Here is a 17,092-nt window from a genome sequence, read left to right on the forward strand (position 1 = left end):
CTACTCGGTAGTGAGCATAGGGTTCTCTAGTAAGTGGGCCCATAAAAGCTATACATACTGCAAGAGTGAGAATGTATAAACTGTTGCTATTATACACACCTTTTGGATTCCTCTGTAGTTGTTGTTGTAGTTGTAGTTGTTGTCTTGTTACTGGGAGCCCAAGATTGTCTACTATATGTAAAGAGGAATTCATCGTGTCAGACTTAGCACAAAACAAAAAAAAATCATCAATATGCACAACCATGTCTAAATAAAAAAACATCCATACCTTTTGTTAGTGGCCTCTGGCCCACTACATGGAAAAAAAAAAAAAAGACAATTAGGAGCGGCATTAAGGAAACCTCTGCCAGGAATGTATCAAAGGCTGCCAAATCTTATCCACAAATAAATCAGAGTCCAAAAGTCACGTAGGAAGGTTACTGTGTGCAAATGGTTTTAATAACTTGGGATATTTACAGGCCTATTATACTGAGAGGATCATATTCATTACTAACGTTAATAACTTCACATGCCGGAAGTTTCTTAGTCAAGGCATATTCTGTTCTAGTATCAAGAACAACCGCTGATGCCCAATAGGTGGCGCAATTAACTGCTATAATAATGAACAGATCCACTGAATGCCTTTCTTAGCTCACTGTCTCGGAGGGGTTGTCACTGTTATAATCCCTGCTGCTTGCTTTAAAACAATTTTCAGAGCATCATTTAGACATATTACATATAGGAAGTGCTTAGATAGATTATTAATAACTTCTGTCATAGTGATAGTGTTAATTAGATTGTATTTACAAAGTGACTTCTGTTTAAGGAGACACCAGTTAAATATGTTGTTAATGGAAAGGGTTAACTAATTAACCGTGATTAGTGGAATATTTTATAGGTGAAATATATGTTAATATGTGGTGTATGAAAATTAGAGATTAGGTTAATGTCATGCAAACAGCAATATTACGGGCATGGACAACAAAGATTAAACAGATATGTACAAATGTTTTATCATTATTGTCTGCTCAGAGCTGCCCTCTATAGAACGATGTTATATTGACATAATACTTTAAATATATATTTGTGCCAGTTTGATATTTTTAATTACTATTTTACCATAAAATATATCTTCACTCCTAATAAACAGGCGCTACCATCCTTGCACTTCTTAAAGAGGACTGATCAGCTATTCTGACATGTCAATTTTAGTCAATACTTGTGTGGCCCATAATATAACAATTCTGGAGCACCTTATTGGCTAGTTCACACAGGGTATATTGGACCGGATTTTGATGCGGAATCCGTGCCAGAATCCGGCTTAAAAAAAAAAACGCCTCTCATTGAAATGAATGGGAGCCGGTCAGTTCCTTTTTCCGCGAGCGGTTTGTTCCCTTTCTTCAGGCGGAGTCTGTGGCTGACTCAGCCGCGGGCATCCACCTGGCGACACCTCCCTCCCGACTAGGCCCATTCATTTGGGCCTAATCTGGAGCAGAATACCGCAACTTGATGCCAAAGCACTGCATCAGCATCCAGTCGCGGCTAGATGTTTTTTGGACTGAAATCTGAGGCAGCCTCCGTGTCAAATTCCGGTCCAAAAAACTCACGAGTGAACTAGCCCTTATTTAGAACTCTACTCTTTGTTATTCCCCCCCGAAAGGTATGAATAAATTGACAACTGGGTGTCACTATTTGGCAGCGTGTCCCAGCATGTCTGACAGTGTTCACCGTTTAGGGACACACCCATCTGGAAATAGTAACACACAATTGTAGATGTATTCACTAATTTGCAACAGGAAAGACAACAGATCCTCATTGGAAACACAAATTTATGCATCAATACTGCAAACACACTTCAATTCACACATCAGAATGAAGCCATCCCTTGTACCGAGCTTGTGCTAAGCATGCAAATCAAATGTAAAGCTACAAGGTATATAAAAAGTCAATATGACAGATCAACAGTCAAAGAGCAGGGACTGAAATTGTTCAGTAGAAATAGAAAGCTCAATTAAAATATTATTTACATAATAGGGGAGAAATTGCAGATTGGTGGTGGTCTACTGATTGCCAAAAGAGGGAACGTAGAGTTGTATACACCACTCCCAATGTTCTGAATCAGTTAAGAAGTTGTGTGATATGCTTATACCCAGATGAGGGTGTAACGTTAATAAATGTACATCTATTACATGGATTAGTATAAGTGAACATAATTAACATGGAAATTGGTAGTCAGTATCATTACAGGCGTTTCGGTTGCAGAGGTTGGTAAGGAACCTCTCATTAACATATAATTGGTTCTCCTTAAGTAGTGTATACTGTATATAATACTATATAAAGTTGGTGATACGATTGATCTTTTGTATTGAGCTCTGTGTGTTACTGAATGAGAAATAGGTAAAAGCACAGCTAACAATATATTTCAATTCTTTACTGTGAACCAGGGCCAGCTTATAAACAGACTGGATAAATGAGGTCATTGAGATATGAAAATCAACCATATTGCAGTAGGTGAGATTGTCAATCCCTGAAATGGCGCTGAAATAGCATAGCAGATTTCTAAAACACCATACATCTGAAATACAAAAACATTTGCTATAGCTACCAATAATACTGAAATGTGTTCAATTTTTTGAGGATTTTGTAAGAAAATTCATTTTCTTAGATTTTTCTTGTAAATGACATGTCAGTGTTATTAGGTTAGCTATATAAGGTACTTGTACTGAACGCTATGTGATTAAATAGCAGAAGTGGCGATGTAGATCAATGCTCTAGATACATAAGCAATACTGGCAAAGCTATGCAGCCAAATTCCCAGTGCTAGGGTAACAACCATTCCCAAGTAGAAGCAAATCTGGGCGCTCTCTAATTCGCTAAGCACTACCTCATGGGCACTCTTTCCAGAGTGGCTGCTTTATTTCCTCCTTCAAATGTATTTCTTGATGGAATTCTATGAGGAAATATGGAACCACAGGTTGTAAAAGAAAATAAGCCATCACAGATTATGTTATTGACAATCTGTTTTATGTTACTGTAGATTATCGCTTTGTTCTGTAGATTATGCTGCAATGGAACATGAAAGGTTAAAATACACAGATCTTCTGTTTAAACACTGTAGATTCTATTGTGTGTTGGGTTTTGACAGATCTATAAATGGAATGAAATCAATTCATTGTATTCTCAGATGTCTATTGTGCCAAACAGTCAACACCAGATGCAAAACTAGAGAAAACCTGTCACCATTAGCATCTTTATGATGTAAAAGTTTCTGTTTCATGCAAGACATGTTCCTAGTTTCCTACATTAGTCTCAAAACCAATAAGAATATAAATCCCTGGCACATCGGGCTCGTTCACATCTGCGCCCAGGTGTCCATTCTGCAGGTTTCCATTTCCTGCATAAAACAGAGCAGGAGCCGGAAGCTTGCAGGATTCTTTCTCACCCATTCATTTGAATGGGTGAGAAAGCTGTCCGGCCGTGAGCGGCGGTGAGCGTTTTATGCCCTCCGCCGCGAAACCGGGTTTTTTTAATCCGGTCACAGAGTCAAACATGCAGTACTCTGTGTCCGGATTTTAAAAAAACGGTTTCGCGGCAGAGAGCATAAAACGCTCACCGCCGCTCACGGCCGGACCTGGTCTGTGGTTTCCGTCTTCTTGCATGCAGAAGACGGAAACCACAGAACGGAGACCAGAAGGCACGTGTGAACCTAGCGTCAGTCTCCTGTCAACAAAACGCTCCCAAAACCTTTGGATGGTTCTGAAAAAAGGGTTGACCTCCTGGCCTCCCAAAACTGGGCAGATATATCAGGCACTATATGTGCTGTCCTTGTCACAAAAAAGGGTTGTGATCAACGTATTTCATATCCATATGGGGTGGGACTATACTGAAAGGGCTCAGGACCAACTCTCCTGGGAGCCAACTTAAAAATTTTGGCAAGTATACCCATAGGCCATCTATATCTGTTGAGCTGATCGTTTAGCCAACAGCCATTCCTCTGAGCTCTCCCATACACATACAAGCATGGATTTGTATGCATGTGTTTTCTATAGCTAATGGAGAGTAATCTCCAGCTGACCATCCCTGACGGTGGCTTATCTTCTGGAGTAACACATGATGAGACCCGGTAAAATTTAACATCCCTGATTCTTTCAGCAAGCCACCATACATGTAAGATAGTTGATCTCACCAATGTCAAAGAGTTCATCCGACATTGCTCTTAACTATCTTATTTGTCTTCCTTATTCAATTCAAATGAAATATAAAAACCACATTTGACAAGTTTTTTATATGTTTTACAGGAAAAATTTATTTTCAACTGTTTTGCAAAAGCATATAAAAGACGTGAATACTTCTGACAGCCTGGTTGTCTTTATAGATATTTAAAGTTATATTCACATCTGTATTGCATGGTAGGAGTCTCCATTACAAATGCCATCAAAAATCAGTGTAAAGCCAGGGCCCCATGGAACGTAAACGCCACAATTTGCCCGTGGCTGAAACGCTGCAGAAAAATTGCAGAGTTTTACAGTCAGGGTAAAATGGATGGGATTCTAGCAAATCCCATGCCCACTTTGCAGTAAAAACCGTTGAGCAGACACGCTGTGATTTCCAAAACTGGCACAGTTTTGGAAATCTCAGCATGTCAATTATACCTACAGAAACACTGTCGGTTTCCCCATAGGTATAATTGAAACAGAAATTCCGCAGAGGAAACCTCTGCAAACTTTCTGTCTAAAGCACTGCGGGAAGAACCGCGACCCGTGGGTCCTTAGCCTAATCCAGTAAAATGACAGGCACGAAATCCAGCATGAAGAATACCTGACTGCCACTATTACAGTCAGTGTTGTTCTTTGGGATCCATTACCATTAGGATTTCTTTTTTTTGTTCTTATAATTGAAGAGAAAAACTGAAATCCACACAGAGATCTGAGTCTAACTTGTAACTCAAGTTTTGGTGTGATACCCAAAGTCATTATTGCATCAACGTCAATGGACAATATGAGTAATTTTTTCATGGAAACCTTTGTGCAGACTTACTCAGCTTGTTGGAATGCTCCCTTTGTTATAAGCAGGTCTCGGTTAAGTACATCTTTTAACATCATGAGATACCACATTTAGAAGAATTATAATGATACAAATAATCATTATCAAAATATTATGTCCTCACGTATTACTTCCAAGTGATGAAATAGGATTATGGAGTGTTAAAGTTATAGCATTATAGTATGATATTAATAAGGTTACAGAGAATTAAAACATGTGAGGTATTAGTAAGAAAAAGATAAACCATGCAAATAACCTGGATCTTATACATCTGGTTACATCTGACACATTTCTGATCATTACATGAAGCTACCAAGACACAAACTAGACCTGCATATATAGTGTAACATCAAATACCAAATCATTTCTTCTAAGGCATTCTCCGTTCTTGCTGCTGCTATGTTTTTCAAGTCATTACTGAAATGTTGCTATATGAAAGTGCCTGTATATTAATAATTCACACTTGACATTAATAAATGCATCAACCAATGTCTATATAACTATGTGTAAATTGTGTTTAGTAGTCAGACCACTTAATTAATATTCACCAATACTTGTTCACGATGAAGACTATCAAAAACCTCCTGCTGCTTTCTCATGGTCACACAGTTTCTGCAATGTGCAGAATGAGAAGTCGTTCTTCACTTGATAATCTAGATAGGCAGCCTATTGTATCTATAGTCACACATCTGTGAATCATGGCTGTGTGCTGTCTATGTCTCAATGTAGAGTGCATCCATTTCAATAGGTGTATTCAGACATCTCTACAGACCATTGATACGGGGGGGGGGGGGGGACAGAGACATGCACTACTTTGGCCCATTTTGCAAACCAAGCATGCCCTTGAAGTCTATGGGGGCATGAACATTATGGATGTAATACATAGAAAAGTGTAACAAATTGTTAAGCAACTTGAATGGCAAATGCAATGTGCAAATTAGGCTTTAGGTATGTTTCAGATGGCTATAATGCAGCCTCTTTTTAGTCGCTGTATTATAGCCACAACAAACAGATGTCTGTAATTCTACTGAACCAAATATAAATACCCCTGGTGTTCAATTCAGTAGAATGACCCTGGTCTTAGGGAACTAAGCCTTGTCTTGGGATCTTCAGGGAGCCACAGACACAAGAGTAAAATTGTCTCAACCTGCTGATTTTAGTACGACTAGAAGACTGTCTGATGTGTGTAGGGTTCAACATGCTCTGTCCTCTGTTCTTAAGCCACTGCTGTTTAAGGTGCATGGCCACCTCTAGTCCTCTGCATTGTTATGCATCATAATCATAACTGATAATGTCTCAAAGTTGGATACCAGTTCAGTGTTGTCCTATTACAAACACCATTAGCATAAATGATTGTCTTTAATCAGTTATGATGCAGAAGATATACAAGTATCTATTGTACTAGTTGTCTGGATATATATTTTATTCAGCTTTTTCATGAAAAACATCCTATCATTATAACAGGAACGACATAGGAAAGTTCTAGACTGAATTCGGGAATCTTAGGAAACAGAGCTTGTTCTTATTGGGCTCATACAGTCGTTTTTTTATGATTAATGGAAATGCTTTACAAGATGACATGCTATGGTACCGACACAAATTTATTATGATTTCTAAAAATATAAAATAGAACGAGATAGATACCTGTCTAAAGCATCGTCCGACCTAAATCTGTTGTGAATTGGTTTCTTCTCTTCTTTATCAACACTGCTGTAATACAACATAGACCACAGTTCATGATATTATTAAACAAAACTATCCACATTGATTGCTTCTATTATGAGTATTAAAGTTATTGCACAAATTACTTGATGCTGCTATGGCATATAATGTACTACAGTGTAGGACCTTCTTCTAACTCTGGGTTACCGCTGTGCAGTGTCCGCATGAAGATGAAAGTCCACCTGACTGTAGTGTCCAATGGCTACACAACGTTGAAGACAATATCTCAGAAATACCTACTATTACCCACTGTGCCGTAAATCGGCCACAGAGAGAAATGCCGCTGCCTTAAAGCTTCAACTTGTATGTTTTTTAAATTCAACCAAATGGTTTACAAAATGTAAATGTAGCTACAGTGGGATCCCTTGTAGTCTGTCAAACATGAACCAAACCAATCCTCTTTGCTATAGTTTCTATGGAGTGACAATGGAGACAATTGATTAAGAATTAAGCTTTATACACTGATTTTATCAATAGTTCAGTACAAGGCACCAAATTTGTGTCCATGCCTCTCAATAAATTTCAGGTATCTTTGCCCTTGCACCACATATTGCAATCTATGTCTGCCATGAGAAGGGGTATATTTGAGCTATAATTTCGACCAATTTCTGGTGCAAGGAGTAGTAAATTTGTAAGCCGCTGCCCCTTCTGCCAAACCATGCCTACTTTTCTTGATACTTTGTGTCAATGGGTGTGAAAGAGGTAGGAAAATTCACAATTTATGGCATTTGCCATAATATTTGACTTTTCAATGCCATGAAAGGCCTATTTCACACGGGCACGGAATAGTGTATTTTGGTCCTGATTTTGATGCAGGAAGCCTTGTCAAAATTGGGACCAAAATATGCCTGCTGAGACTGTCAGTTGCGGCTTCCCACGCCGGAGTAGGCCCAAATGTCTCAATGAGCCGTGGAATCCGCCTGAAGAAAGAGCCGCTTGCTTCTTTTTTCTCGCTTCTTCTTCTCGCTTCTTTCATCTCCATAGACCACCATTGTGAGGGGGCGGATTATAACGTGGATTCCGTGCCAAAATCCACCTCCTCTGTCCCCGTGTGAACAAGCCCAAAGTGTGGAAACTGCTTTTAATGAATTTCTACCAATGTAATAATTCTTACCTGTCCAAGTCCTCCTGTGATTTATATCGATTTAGAACAGCTTTCCCAAAGTTTTCATCTTTACTGTAAAAATGAAAAGAGAGTTATTTAACAAAAACTGAAATAGCAGAAACACCAATATATAAAGAAGAAGGTATGGCCACTATATCTTCTTACATCTCTTCCTCTTCTGGCCGTTTTTTGATCCAGCTATTGTCATTTAGCAGGGTCCTTCTCTTGTTTGTCTCCTGTATCACATTCTGCCTGTTCATGGATCCCAGAGTATTACTTTTTTGGTCTGTCAAGTAGAACTAATTTAGTTGCCAGTGAAGATGTCTCATACAGTCATATATTACATAAACATTGTTTATAAGATTAGGCTTCGTTCATACATGCAAAACCCAAATTACAATAATCAGATAAAATATAAGTAACTCAATCTTTGTTAATAAATTAATCAATATATCAAGATTTAATGATTAAAATATATTAAAAACACAAAGGATAGTGTGGTACAAATGAGTATCCAATAATTAATAATTCCTCATATAAATGCAATAAATAATACACTGGTCCAAATATTTCATAGATAAACAAGCGCCACAAAGTATATATGCATTATAAATATAATACATACATGGATCATATAATCACTTATAACAATGTCCACTCAGGGTTTTGTCCAGGTCCCCATTATTTAATCATGCAAGTATAACACTGCATGTTGGGCTGTTCTTGGCAGAATTAATGGAGACCCCAAATGAAATGCTGAACACAGATATGAACATAATCTAAAGATGACCATAGACATTAGATTAGATGAAAGTGCTAAAGAAGTGCTAAAAACAGGAATAATGGACCCTTTGTAGTTGTATGTTACCAGTACAAACACATCCCAGTGCCCACAATGAAAAAATCGCCCACTGGTTTGTTAGTCTAGCCCATACACAACAGATCACAGCAGACAGACGGCAGAAAATATCCAACACAACAGATATTGGTTCTGTCCAACTTTAGTTGATGGTTGGCTGTATGGACAGACTGTCATAGCTTTATGTACAACCAAACCAGCAGCAGCTAGTACAAAATCTGCCGCTTCAGCAGTCCAATATGTAATGTGTACGGCCAGCTTTAGTCCTATTATGTTATATAATTGTTCATATAATGTCACTTTTAACCTTTATCTATTAACTTTATTGTTACTACTTCAATATAATTTTGGCCCATGTTTAGTTAAGATATGTTAAACCATAAAATTGCTTATTAGCTTATAAACATTATTTCTATGTACATATATTACCATTTCCAGTTCTGTTATAGCTGTAACTAGACATTGTCTGGTATCTCAAATCTGAAAATTAAAAAGAAAACAAGAGACTTCCAATGAACAATGGTGTGCAATACTCTGATAGACAAGCTGTAATAAATCTCACTGACTAGATGTGCTATATTGCAAATAGCATTGATATATGTGTATGCTGAAAAATCACATCATTTATGTACATTTCTTTTTGATGTTTCCATAAGACCAAAGGTACAAGAGGGAAGAAATAGGTGAAATGACCTGTTTCACCATATAATTTGGTAATCTGTACAGTAACCAATCCGGTTCTGATTAACATTTCTCAATATAGAAACTACTATGGTGTGCAAAACTACAAGTATTTAACTCTACCTTTAGATATTCTAATATATAAAAGGGGTTTTATAATATAAAGATGTTGATGGGTTAACCTTAGGATCAGTGAGGATCCGACACCCAGCTCCTCCACTGATCAGCTGTTCTCAACCAGCCCTAACACAGAGAATGGAACAAGTAGCACAACTCCATTCTATGTCCCTAATCTCAGATCCTATTCAAGTGAATGGTAGATACAGTGCAGTAAACCGGCTTGGCCACTACACAGAGAACAAAGTTCAGCTTCCAATTTCATTAACTGTTAGCCTTTGTTCACATCAGCGTTTGGATTCCATACGGGGGAGTCCGCATGGGGACCCACCGAACGGAAAACCAAACGCAAGGGCTAGCGCTGGTGCAGAAAAAGCACACAGACCCCATCGACTATAATGGGGTGCGTGTGTTTGCAGCACGCTGCCTGCACGAATCATGCGGACAGGAAAATAGATCACCGTCTACTTTCCTGTCCGCATGATTCGTGTGGGCAGCGTGCGGCAAGAACACGAACCCCATTATAGTCTATTGCAGGGGTGGGCAATTAATTTTCCCTTGGGGCCACATATGAAATTAAAACTAGTCTAGAGGGCCGTGCAATGGCAAGTTTAGCTCCATCCACTTCTATGTTGACTCCGCCCATTCTCAATCACCTTTTCATGTGCCCCCACAAAGTATAATCCTCCTACAGTCACTTGTACATTATATGTCCCCACATTATAATGTTCCCTTGCAACTGCCCCACAGTATTAAGTCCCTGTCCTTGTGCCCCAGTTTAAACTGGTGGAAACTAGAGGGGACATGAAACTGGAGCAGCTTGAGGGGGACATTAGCAGTGGGGGTAGTTGGAGGGGAACAATAAATTAATGGCAGATAAAAAGTGGGACATTAAACTGGGGGCAACTAGAAGGGGGCATTAAACTCGGGCAGCTGGAAGCAGACATTAAACCGTAGGGGTAGCTAGAGGGTGACATTAAACTGGGGTCCCCAGTTAAATGCCCCCTTTATCTACCCCCAGTTTAATGTACACCCCTCCATCTGCCCCCAATTTCATGTATGCCCCTCCATCTGTCCCCAGTTTCATGCCCCTCCTCCATCTCTCCCCCAGTTTCATGTCCTCCCCCGTTTCATGCCCCCCCTCCATTTGCCCCCAGTTTCATGCCCCCCTCCATCTGCCCCAGTTTCATGTTCCCCCTCCATCTCTGCCACAGTATAACATTCCCCTTCCATCTCTGCCCCTAGGTTACTGAGAGACACACACACACACACAGACAGACAGATACACACACACAAAGACAGATACACAGACACACACACACAGACAGATACACACAGGCACACACACACACTCTCCAACCTGCATCTCACATTCCCTCCACTCTCAGTACCTTAGGACATACACCACGTCTCCATCTTCTTGCACTGTCCTGCCGGCACTAAGACACGCCTCCCTAGTCACATGACATCTGACGTCACACACAGGTCCTCTCAGTACAGTAGTATAACCTTTCCCCCGTCACTCCCTGCTGTTATCGCAGTTATAAGAGCAGGGGGGTGATTGGGGGAAAGTTTCTTAAGTAAAAGATTTATGAGACATAGCGGGACATGCAGGGAGCTGTGCGGGCCGGACAGAATCAGTCAGAGGGTCGGACATGGCCCGTAGGTCGTACATTGCCCAGGTCTGGTCTATTGGGTTCATGTGCTTTTACAGCACAGCGCTTGCAATTACGTTTGTATTCCGTTCGGGGGGCCTCCATGCGGATTCTCCCTGGACGGAATATAAAAGCAGATGTGAACCAACCCTTAGCTTGGATGCTGACAGCTGCTGTGAGCAACTGATCAGTAAAGTTACCAAGTGTTTGGCCACCATTGATCTAATATTGGTTCCCCATCCTAAAGATAGCTCATCAATATCTTTAACCTAGAAAGTCCATTTAAAAGCTCCTAAACCTTTCCATAGGAAATGAATGCTACAGTATAATAGTGCTCCGTAGCAGAGGGAATTGTTTTTTTATCTTTGATTTAAAGTAAGTGGTGGATTAAATGAAGATGACTCAGACTCCACACCTCTGTAAAATATGCAGGTACACAGAGTGAAACTGGCGGGTTTTACAGTCACTCCTGTGTTGCATATTGCCAAATATTTGGTTTGACAGATCCAGTCATTCGACATATGGCAGTAAGGGCAGTGTTTAGATACTTCTAATGACAGTACTATATGTATAATCACTGGCATAGAAGTATACCTACATTGAAAGCTTAAGATTACACCATAAATAACAACAAACCTGCCATTGTACATGCAGTCCTATCAGTTCATAGCAGATTGATGTTTAGATCAGTAAAAGTTTAGACCACTAATGCAGTAAAACTTGTAATGATTCATGTTAATACCTGCTTTTTAGAAGTTAAGTGGATGGTCCTTCTTAGGGCTAGTTCACATGGGGCAAAATGGTCAGGATTTTGACGCGGAATCCGCGTCAAAATCCCGTGGAAAAAAAAAAAGCCTCCCATTGAAATCCCTTTCTTCGGGGCGGATTCCGCGGCTTATTCATCCGCGAACGTTCCGCCTCACGACACCACCCTACAGACTAGGCCCATTTATTTGGGCCTAATCTGGAGTGGAATGCCACTGCATCGGCATCCCATCGTGGCAGCCGCAACGGAATGTGTACACGTGGAACTCCATGTGAACTAGCCCTTAGGGTCCTTATAACTTGATAAATATTCCCCACTATATCTAGCAAGCCTGTCTCTTTTCTACAGTATTTCAGCACATACAGAGTTAATGAGAACAAATTAACCTGTCAGTCCAGCAGTTTTGCAGCTCTGGGTTTAGGCCTTTGTTGACTTCCTCCATAGTTACTACTTAGAGTGTCATAAACCAGCACAAAATTGTGCGTGTGTCTCCAGGCACAAGATATCAGTGGGAGAGGCTCGAGTATAAACACTGCTAGAAGTGGTGCCTTAACCCCTGGGCTTCGGGGATTCTCACTGCAGATTAAGAAATAGACGTGCAGTGTTGCTGCTGTTCTTGCTCCTAGGCCTGCCCATAGTGGGCACATCCTTCCTTCCTGATACTTAAAGGGTCAGCCCCATCTGATTTCTGCAAGTCTGAGTGTATAAAAGTCACCAGCCCCACCCTGCCTGTGCATACTTGTAATTTTTCTAGTATCCTGCAAAGGTGTACTTATTTGTCACTATATCTTATTTATTTATTTATTTATTGTGTTCTGCTTGATCTATCTGACTACCTGTAGCTGACCCGACCTGTTCCTACTTATCTTATAGCCTGACCTTATTTATAGCAAGTCCTGTTCCTGGGTTATCACAAGGCCTGACCTTGACCATGTTCACATTCTGCTTTTGGCCTGATCCTTGGTTCTCTGCACCATGGTCCCTGACCTGGCTTCTCTGCTGGCACCTACATTCGGACTACTTTTAGAGGTAGTGACCTGTGGTTCCCTGTAGTGAAGACCAGACCAAAGGGTCCACACCTGCCATTTGTTACAAAGACCTATCAACAAGCCAATTATTAAGAACAAGTGTTTGTAAAAACTCTCATTTCCCATGGAGATGGTGAAAGACAGAGATAAGGATTTAGCATTGTGGGTAAGGCCCCACGTAGCTGCTGCAGCCAGAAAGCACTGTGGAAAAGACCATTGTGGACATGCAACACAATATTTTCTGCAGGGCTTTTCACAAAGTCCAAGAGTTATAACTATACGGAAAACTCCAGTATTTCTGTAGGTATAACAGACATACTGCGATTTTCAAAAAACAAAACAGTTTTTGAAATCGCAGCATTTTTTATGTCACTATTTTTCTGCAATGGGTGGATGGGATTAGCCAGAATCCTATCCACACTGCAGGTACGGTAAAGCATTGCAGTTTTTGCTGAGGCATTTATGCTGCCACCAAATTGTGGCGTCTGCCCCATGGGTTAATGTCCTCCTCCAGCTACCACCAGCTTAATGTCCCTCTCCAGCTGACCCCACAATTTAATGTCCCCCTGCAAGGACTTACATTAAGTAGCAGTATACACTTTACAGTAGAATCATGGTGACTCCCAAATTGCCCATGGCTTCGCTCCAGCCTCTCATGGGCGCTGCATATACAGTAGATGATGGTTTATAAAACTACCTATGACCTTCCAAGTAAGGCTATATTCACATCACGTTTGTCTCACCTGCTTAGCAGATCCTTTTACTAGACATGAAGATGCCAATGGGAAGGGCATGCATCTGAATTTGTTTTACAGGTAATAAAGACATGTCCTTTGCTGTCATTTTTGTGACAGATAGAATAACCTATTGTACCATGCTAATGTGTCTGTCAAAAACAGTGACAGGTATGTTTTATTGAAGTACCGGTATATGTAAGACAGTTGCAACAGGACAATCTTCCATTGGCATCTAGTTTTCTACATTTTAAGCAGATCTGTTAAAACAGATACATTTAGCGGATAATACAAATGTAATGCAAGCCTAGCATAAGACAGACATCAAATATACATTGCAGAATAAATGAGGTGACCCAGTTAATACCCAGTTAACTTTAGTCATTTCAGATATCCATGGATCTAGAATTTTAGAGAGAGCTGGAGATAGACTGTTGATCGTTGGTTTTTATTTGGGGTTTGTGACGTAAACATGTCTTGTCTGACATGCTTATTCATCGACATCTGCCTCTCCCATATGTAAATATCTTCGTATATTCACTCCTCTCTCCTTTAATAGAATTACAGTACTAAGCATTTGCCCTTATGGTGAACCCAGCAACTACTGTAATTATTCTCAGACCATCCCATAACCCAACCTGTTTGCCCAACATAGTTTGCAAAATGAAAAGGTAGTATGTCAAAATGAAGAGATATTTTTATGTTTGAGAAAATCCCTACCCTTTTGCAAAAATATGATAAGATAGTGATATTGAAGTCAGTGAATATCTTTAATATTCGGAGTCCTGTATTAGGTTGTATCACAGAGATTATACTGTATATACAGTGTTGGCCAAAAGTATTGGCACCCCTGCAGTTCTGTCAGATAATACTCAGTTTCTTCCAGAAAATGATTGCAAACACAAACTCTATGGTATTAATATCTTCATTTATTTTGCTTGCAATGAAAAAAACACAAAAGAGAATGAAAAAAAAGTCAAATCATTGATCATTTTACACAAAACTCCAAAAATGGGCCAGACAAAAGTATTGGCCCCCTCAGCCTAATACTTGGTAGCACAACCTTTAGACAAAATCACTGCGAACAACCGCTTCGGTAACCATCAATGAGTTTCTTACAATGCTCTGCTGGAATTTTAGACCATTCTTCTTTGGCAAACGGCTCCAGGTCCCTGAGATTTGAAGGGGGCCTTCTCCAAACTGCCATTTTGAGATCTCTCCACAGGTGTTCTATGGGATTCAGGTCTGGACTCATTGCTGGCCACTTTAGAAGTCTCCAGTGCTTTCTCTCAAACCATTTTCTAGTGCTTTTTGAAGTGTGTTTTGGGTCATTGTCCTGCTGGAAGACTCATGACCTCTGAGGGAGACCCAGCTTTCTCACACTGGGCCCTACATTATGCTGCAAAATTTGTTGGTAGTCTTCAGACTTCAGAATGCCATGCACATGGTCAAGCAGTCCAGTGCCAGAGGCAGCAAAGCAACCCCAAAACATCAGGGAACCTCCGCCATGTTTGACTGTAGGGGCCATGTTCTTTTCTTTGAAGGCATCTTTTTTTTTTCCTGTAAACTCTATGTTGATGCCTTTTCCCAAAAAGCTCTACTTTTGTCTCATCTGACCAGAGAACATTCTTCCAAAACGTTTTTGGCTTTCTCAGGTAAGTTTTGGCAAACTCCAGCCTGGCTTTTTTATGTCTCTGGGTAAGAAGTGGGGTCTTCCTGGGTTTCCTACCATACAGTCCATTTTCATTCAGACGGATAGTACGGGTTGACACTGTTGTACCCTCGGACTGCAGGGCAGCTTGAATTTGTTTGGATGTTAGTCGAGGTTCTTTATCCACCATCCGCACAATCTTGTGTTGAAATCTCTCGTCAATTTTTCTTTTCTTTCCACATCTAGGAAGGTTAGCCACAGTGCCATGGGCTTTAAACTTCTTGATGACACTGCGCACAGTAGACACATGAACATTCAGGTCTTTGGAGATGGACTTGTAGCCTTGAGATTGCTCATGCTTCCTCACAATTTTGCTTCTGTAGTCCTCAGACAGTTCTTTGCTCTTCTTTCTTTTCTCCATGCTCAATGTGGTACACACAAGGACACAGGACAGAGGTTGAGTCAACTTTAATCCATTTCAACTGGCTGCAAGTGTGATTTAGTTATTGCCACCACCTGTTAGGTGATTCAGGTAAGTAACAGGTGCTGTTAATTACACAAATTAGAGAAGCACCACATGATTTTTCAAACAGTGCCAATATTTTTGTCCACCCCCTTTTTTATGTTTGGTGTGGAATTATATCCAATTTGGCTTTTTGACAATTCTTTTTGTGGTTTTCTATTGAAGACAAATTAAATGAAGATAATAATACCAAAGAATTTGTGATTTCAATCATTTTCTGGAAGAAAATGAGTATTATCTGACAGAATTGCAGGGGTGCCAACACTGTAATATGTATTACATAGTACTCCAGACTACACTACTCCTGGACTGCACTTTGAGTCCATTATGAGAAAAGCCCGTTCAATTCACCTTTTTGAGTTTGCCACCTGGTGTTCGACTCAAATCGAATATCTCGAACAGCCTGATATCCGATCGAACATGTACTCGATCGAACGCTGTTCGCTCATCTCTACATAACACTAAAACCTAATCTCTGTGATAGTAGTCACTTGGACGTCAGGCAACAATATGTAGAAATTGTAATGAAAAATTATTAATAAAATATATATATGTAAAATGCCAACACTGCTGAAAATTTAAGGTATCCTGCATATAAAAAACTTTCATCACAACATTTAACTAGTCTTAGTTTTTATGTTTTATGCTTTCCTGTTGTTTTTGAAGAACAGCATGCTGCAAATTATACTTGTGTTCCTGGCATAATATGTTATACTCATATCCTGTTTTTCTACTTCTCGGGTATTTCAATTAGAAATACACCTCCTGCCTTGGCAAGGTACCATTTATTCTCCCAATTTAGTGGAGACTGTCTGAACAAGAACATGGAAATAATTACTATGCAGATATTAAATAATGTAGAAAACTAATAGACAAACGACCTGTTAAACTAACCTACAAAAATAAATACATTTTTATTATAGATAGATAGATAGATAGATAGATGCAAATGTTTTAGGCAGGCGTGGAAAAAATACTAAGTAAGGCTAGGTTTACATTTGGAGACTCCTACACGTTGGACTTTTTTCTCCGCTGGTTTCAGTAGGAGACTCGACCACAGATGTGAACCTCACCTGAGATTGCTTTCAAATATAGAAGTGTTAATACCTTATTTTTGTCAATTAAAATTAAGTGAATGCACAATAGAGAAATCTAAATGAAATAAATATCTGGTGTGACCATCTCTACCTTTTTAATTTAACTGAGATGAATGGAAATACTATAAAAAA

The 17,092-nt window shown here is 39.8% G+C and overlaps 1 protein-coding gene across 1 annotated transcript in view; it reads right to left on the reverse strand.

Annotated features, from left to right (window-relative positions):
* SCEL (sciellin) overlaps positions 1-17,092 on the reverse strand; it is a 54,738-nt gene that overhangs the window by 30,100 nt on the left and 7,546 nt on the right. The window contains exons 2-8 of the mRNA XM_075265395.1: positions 9,138-9,188; positions 8,015-8,135; positions 7,859-7,921; positions 6,667-6,732; positions 2,864-2,929; positions 269-292; positions 100-171 (exon numbers count right to left, since the gene is read on the reverse strand). Coding sequence (XP_075121496.1) covers positions 100-171; positions 269-292; positions 2,864-2,929; positions 6,667-6,732; positions 7,859-7,921; positions 8,015-8,135; positions 9,138-9,171 — 446 coding nt within the window. The 5' untranslated portion in view covers positions 9,172-9,188. The remainder of the gene's footprint in view (positions 1-99; positions 172-268; positions 293-2,863; positions 2,930-6,666; positions 6,733-7,858; positions 7,922-8,014; positions 8,136-9,137; positions 9,189-17,092) is intronic.

This window comes from Leptodactylus fuscus, chromosome 2, assembly GCF_031893055.1.
Source record: "Leptodactylus fuscus isolate aLepFus1 chromosome 2, aLepFus1.hap2, whole genome shotgun sequence".
Taxonomy (NCBI): Eukaryota; Metazoa; Chordata; class Amphibia; order Anura; family Leptodactylidae; genus Leptodactylus; species Leptodactylus fuscus.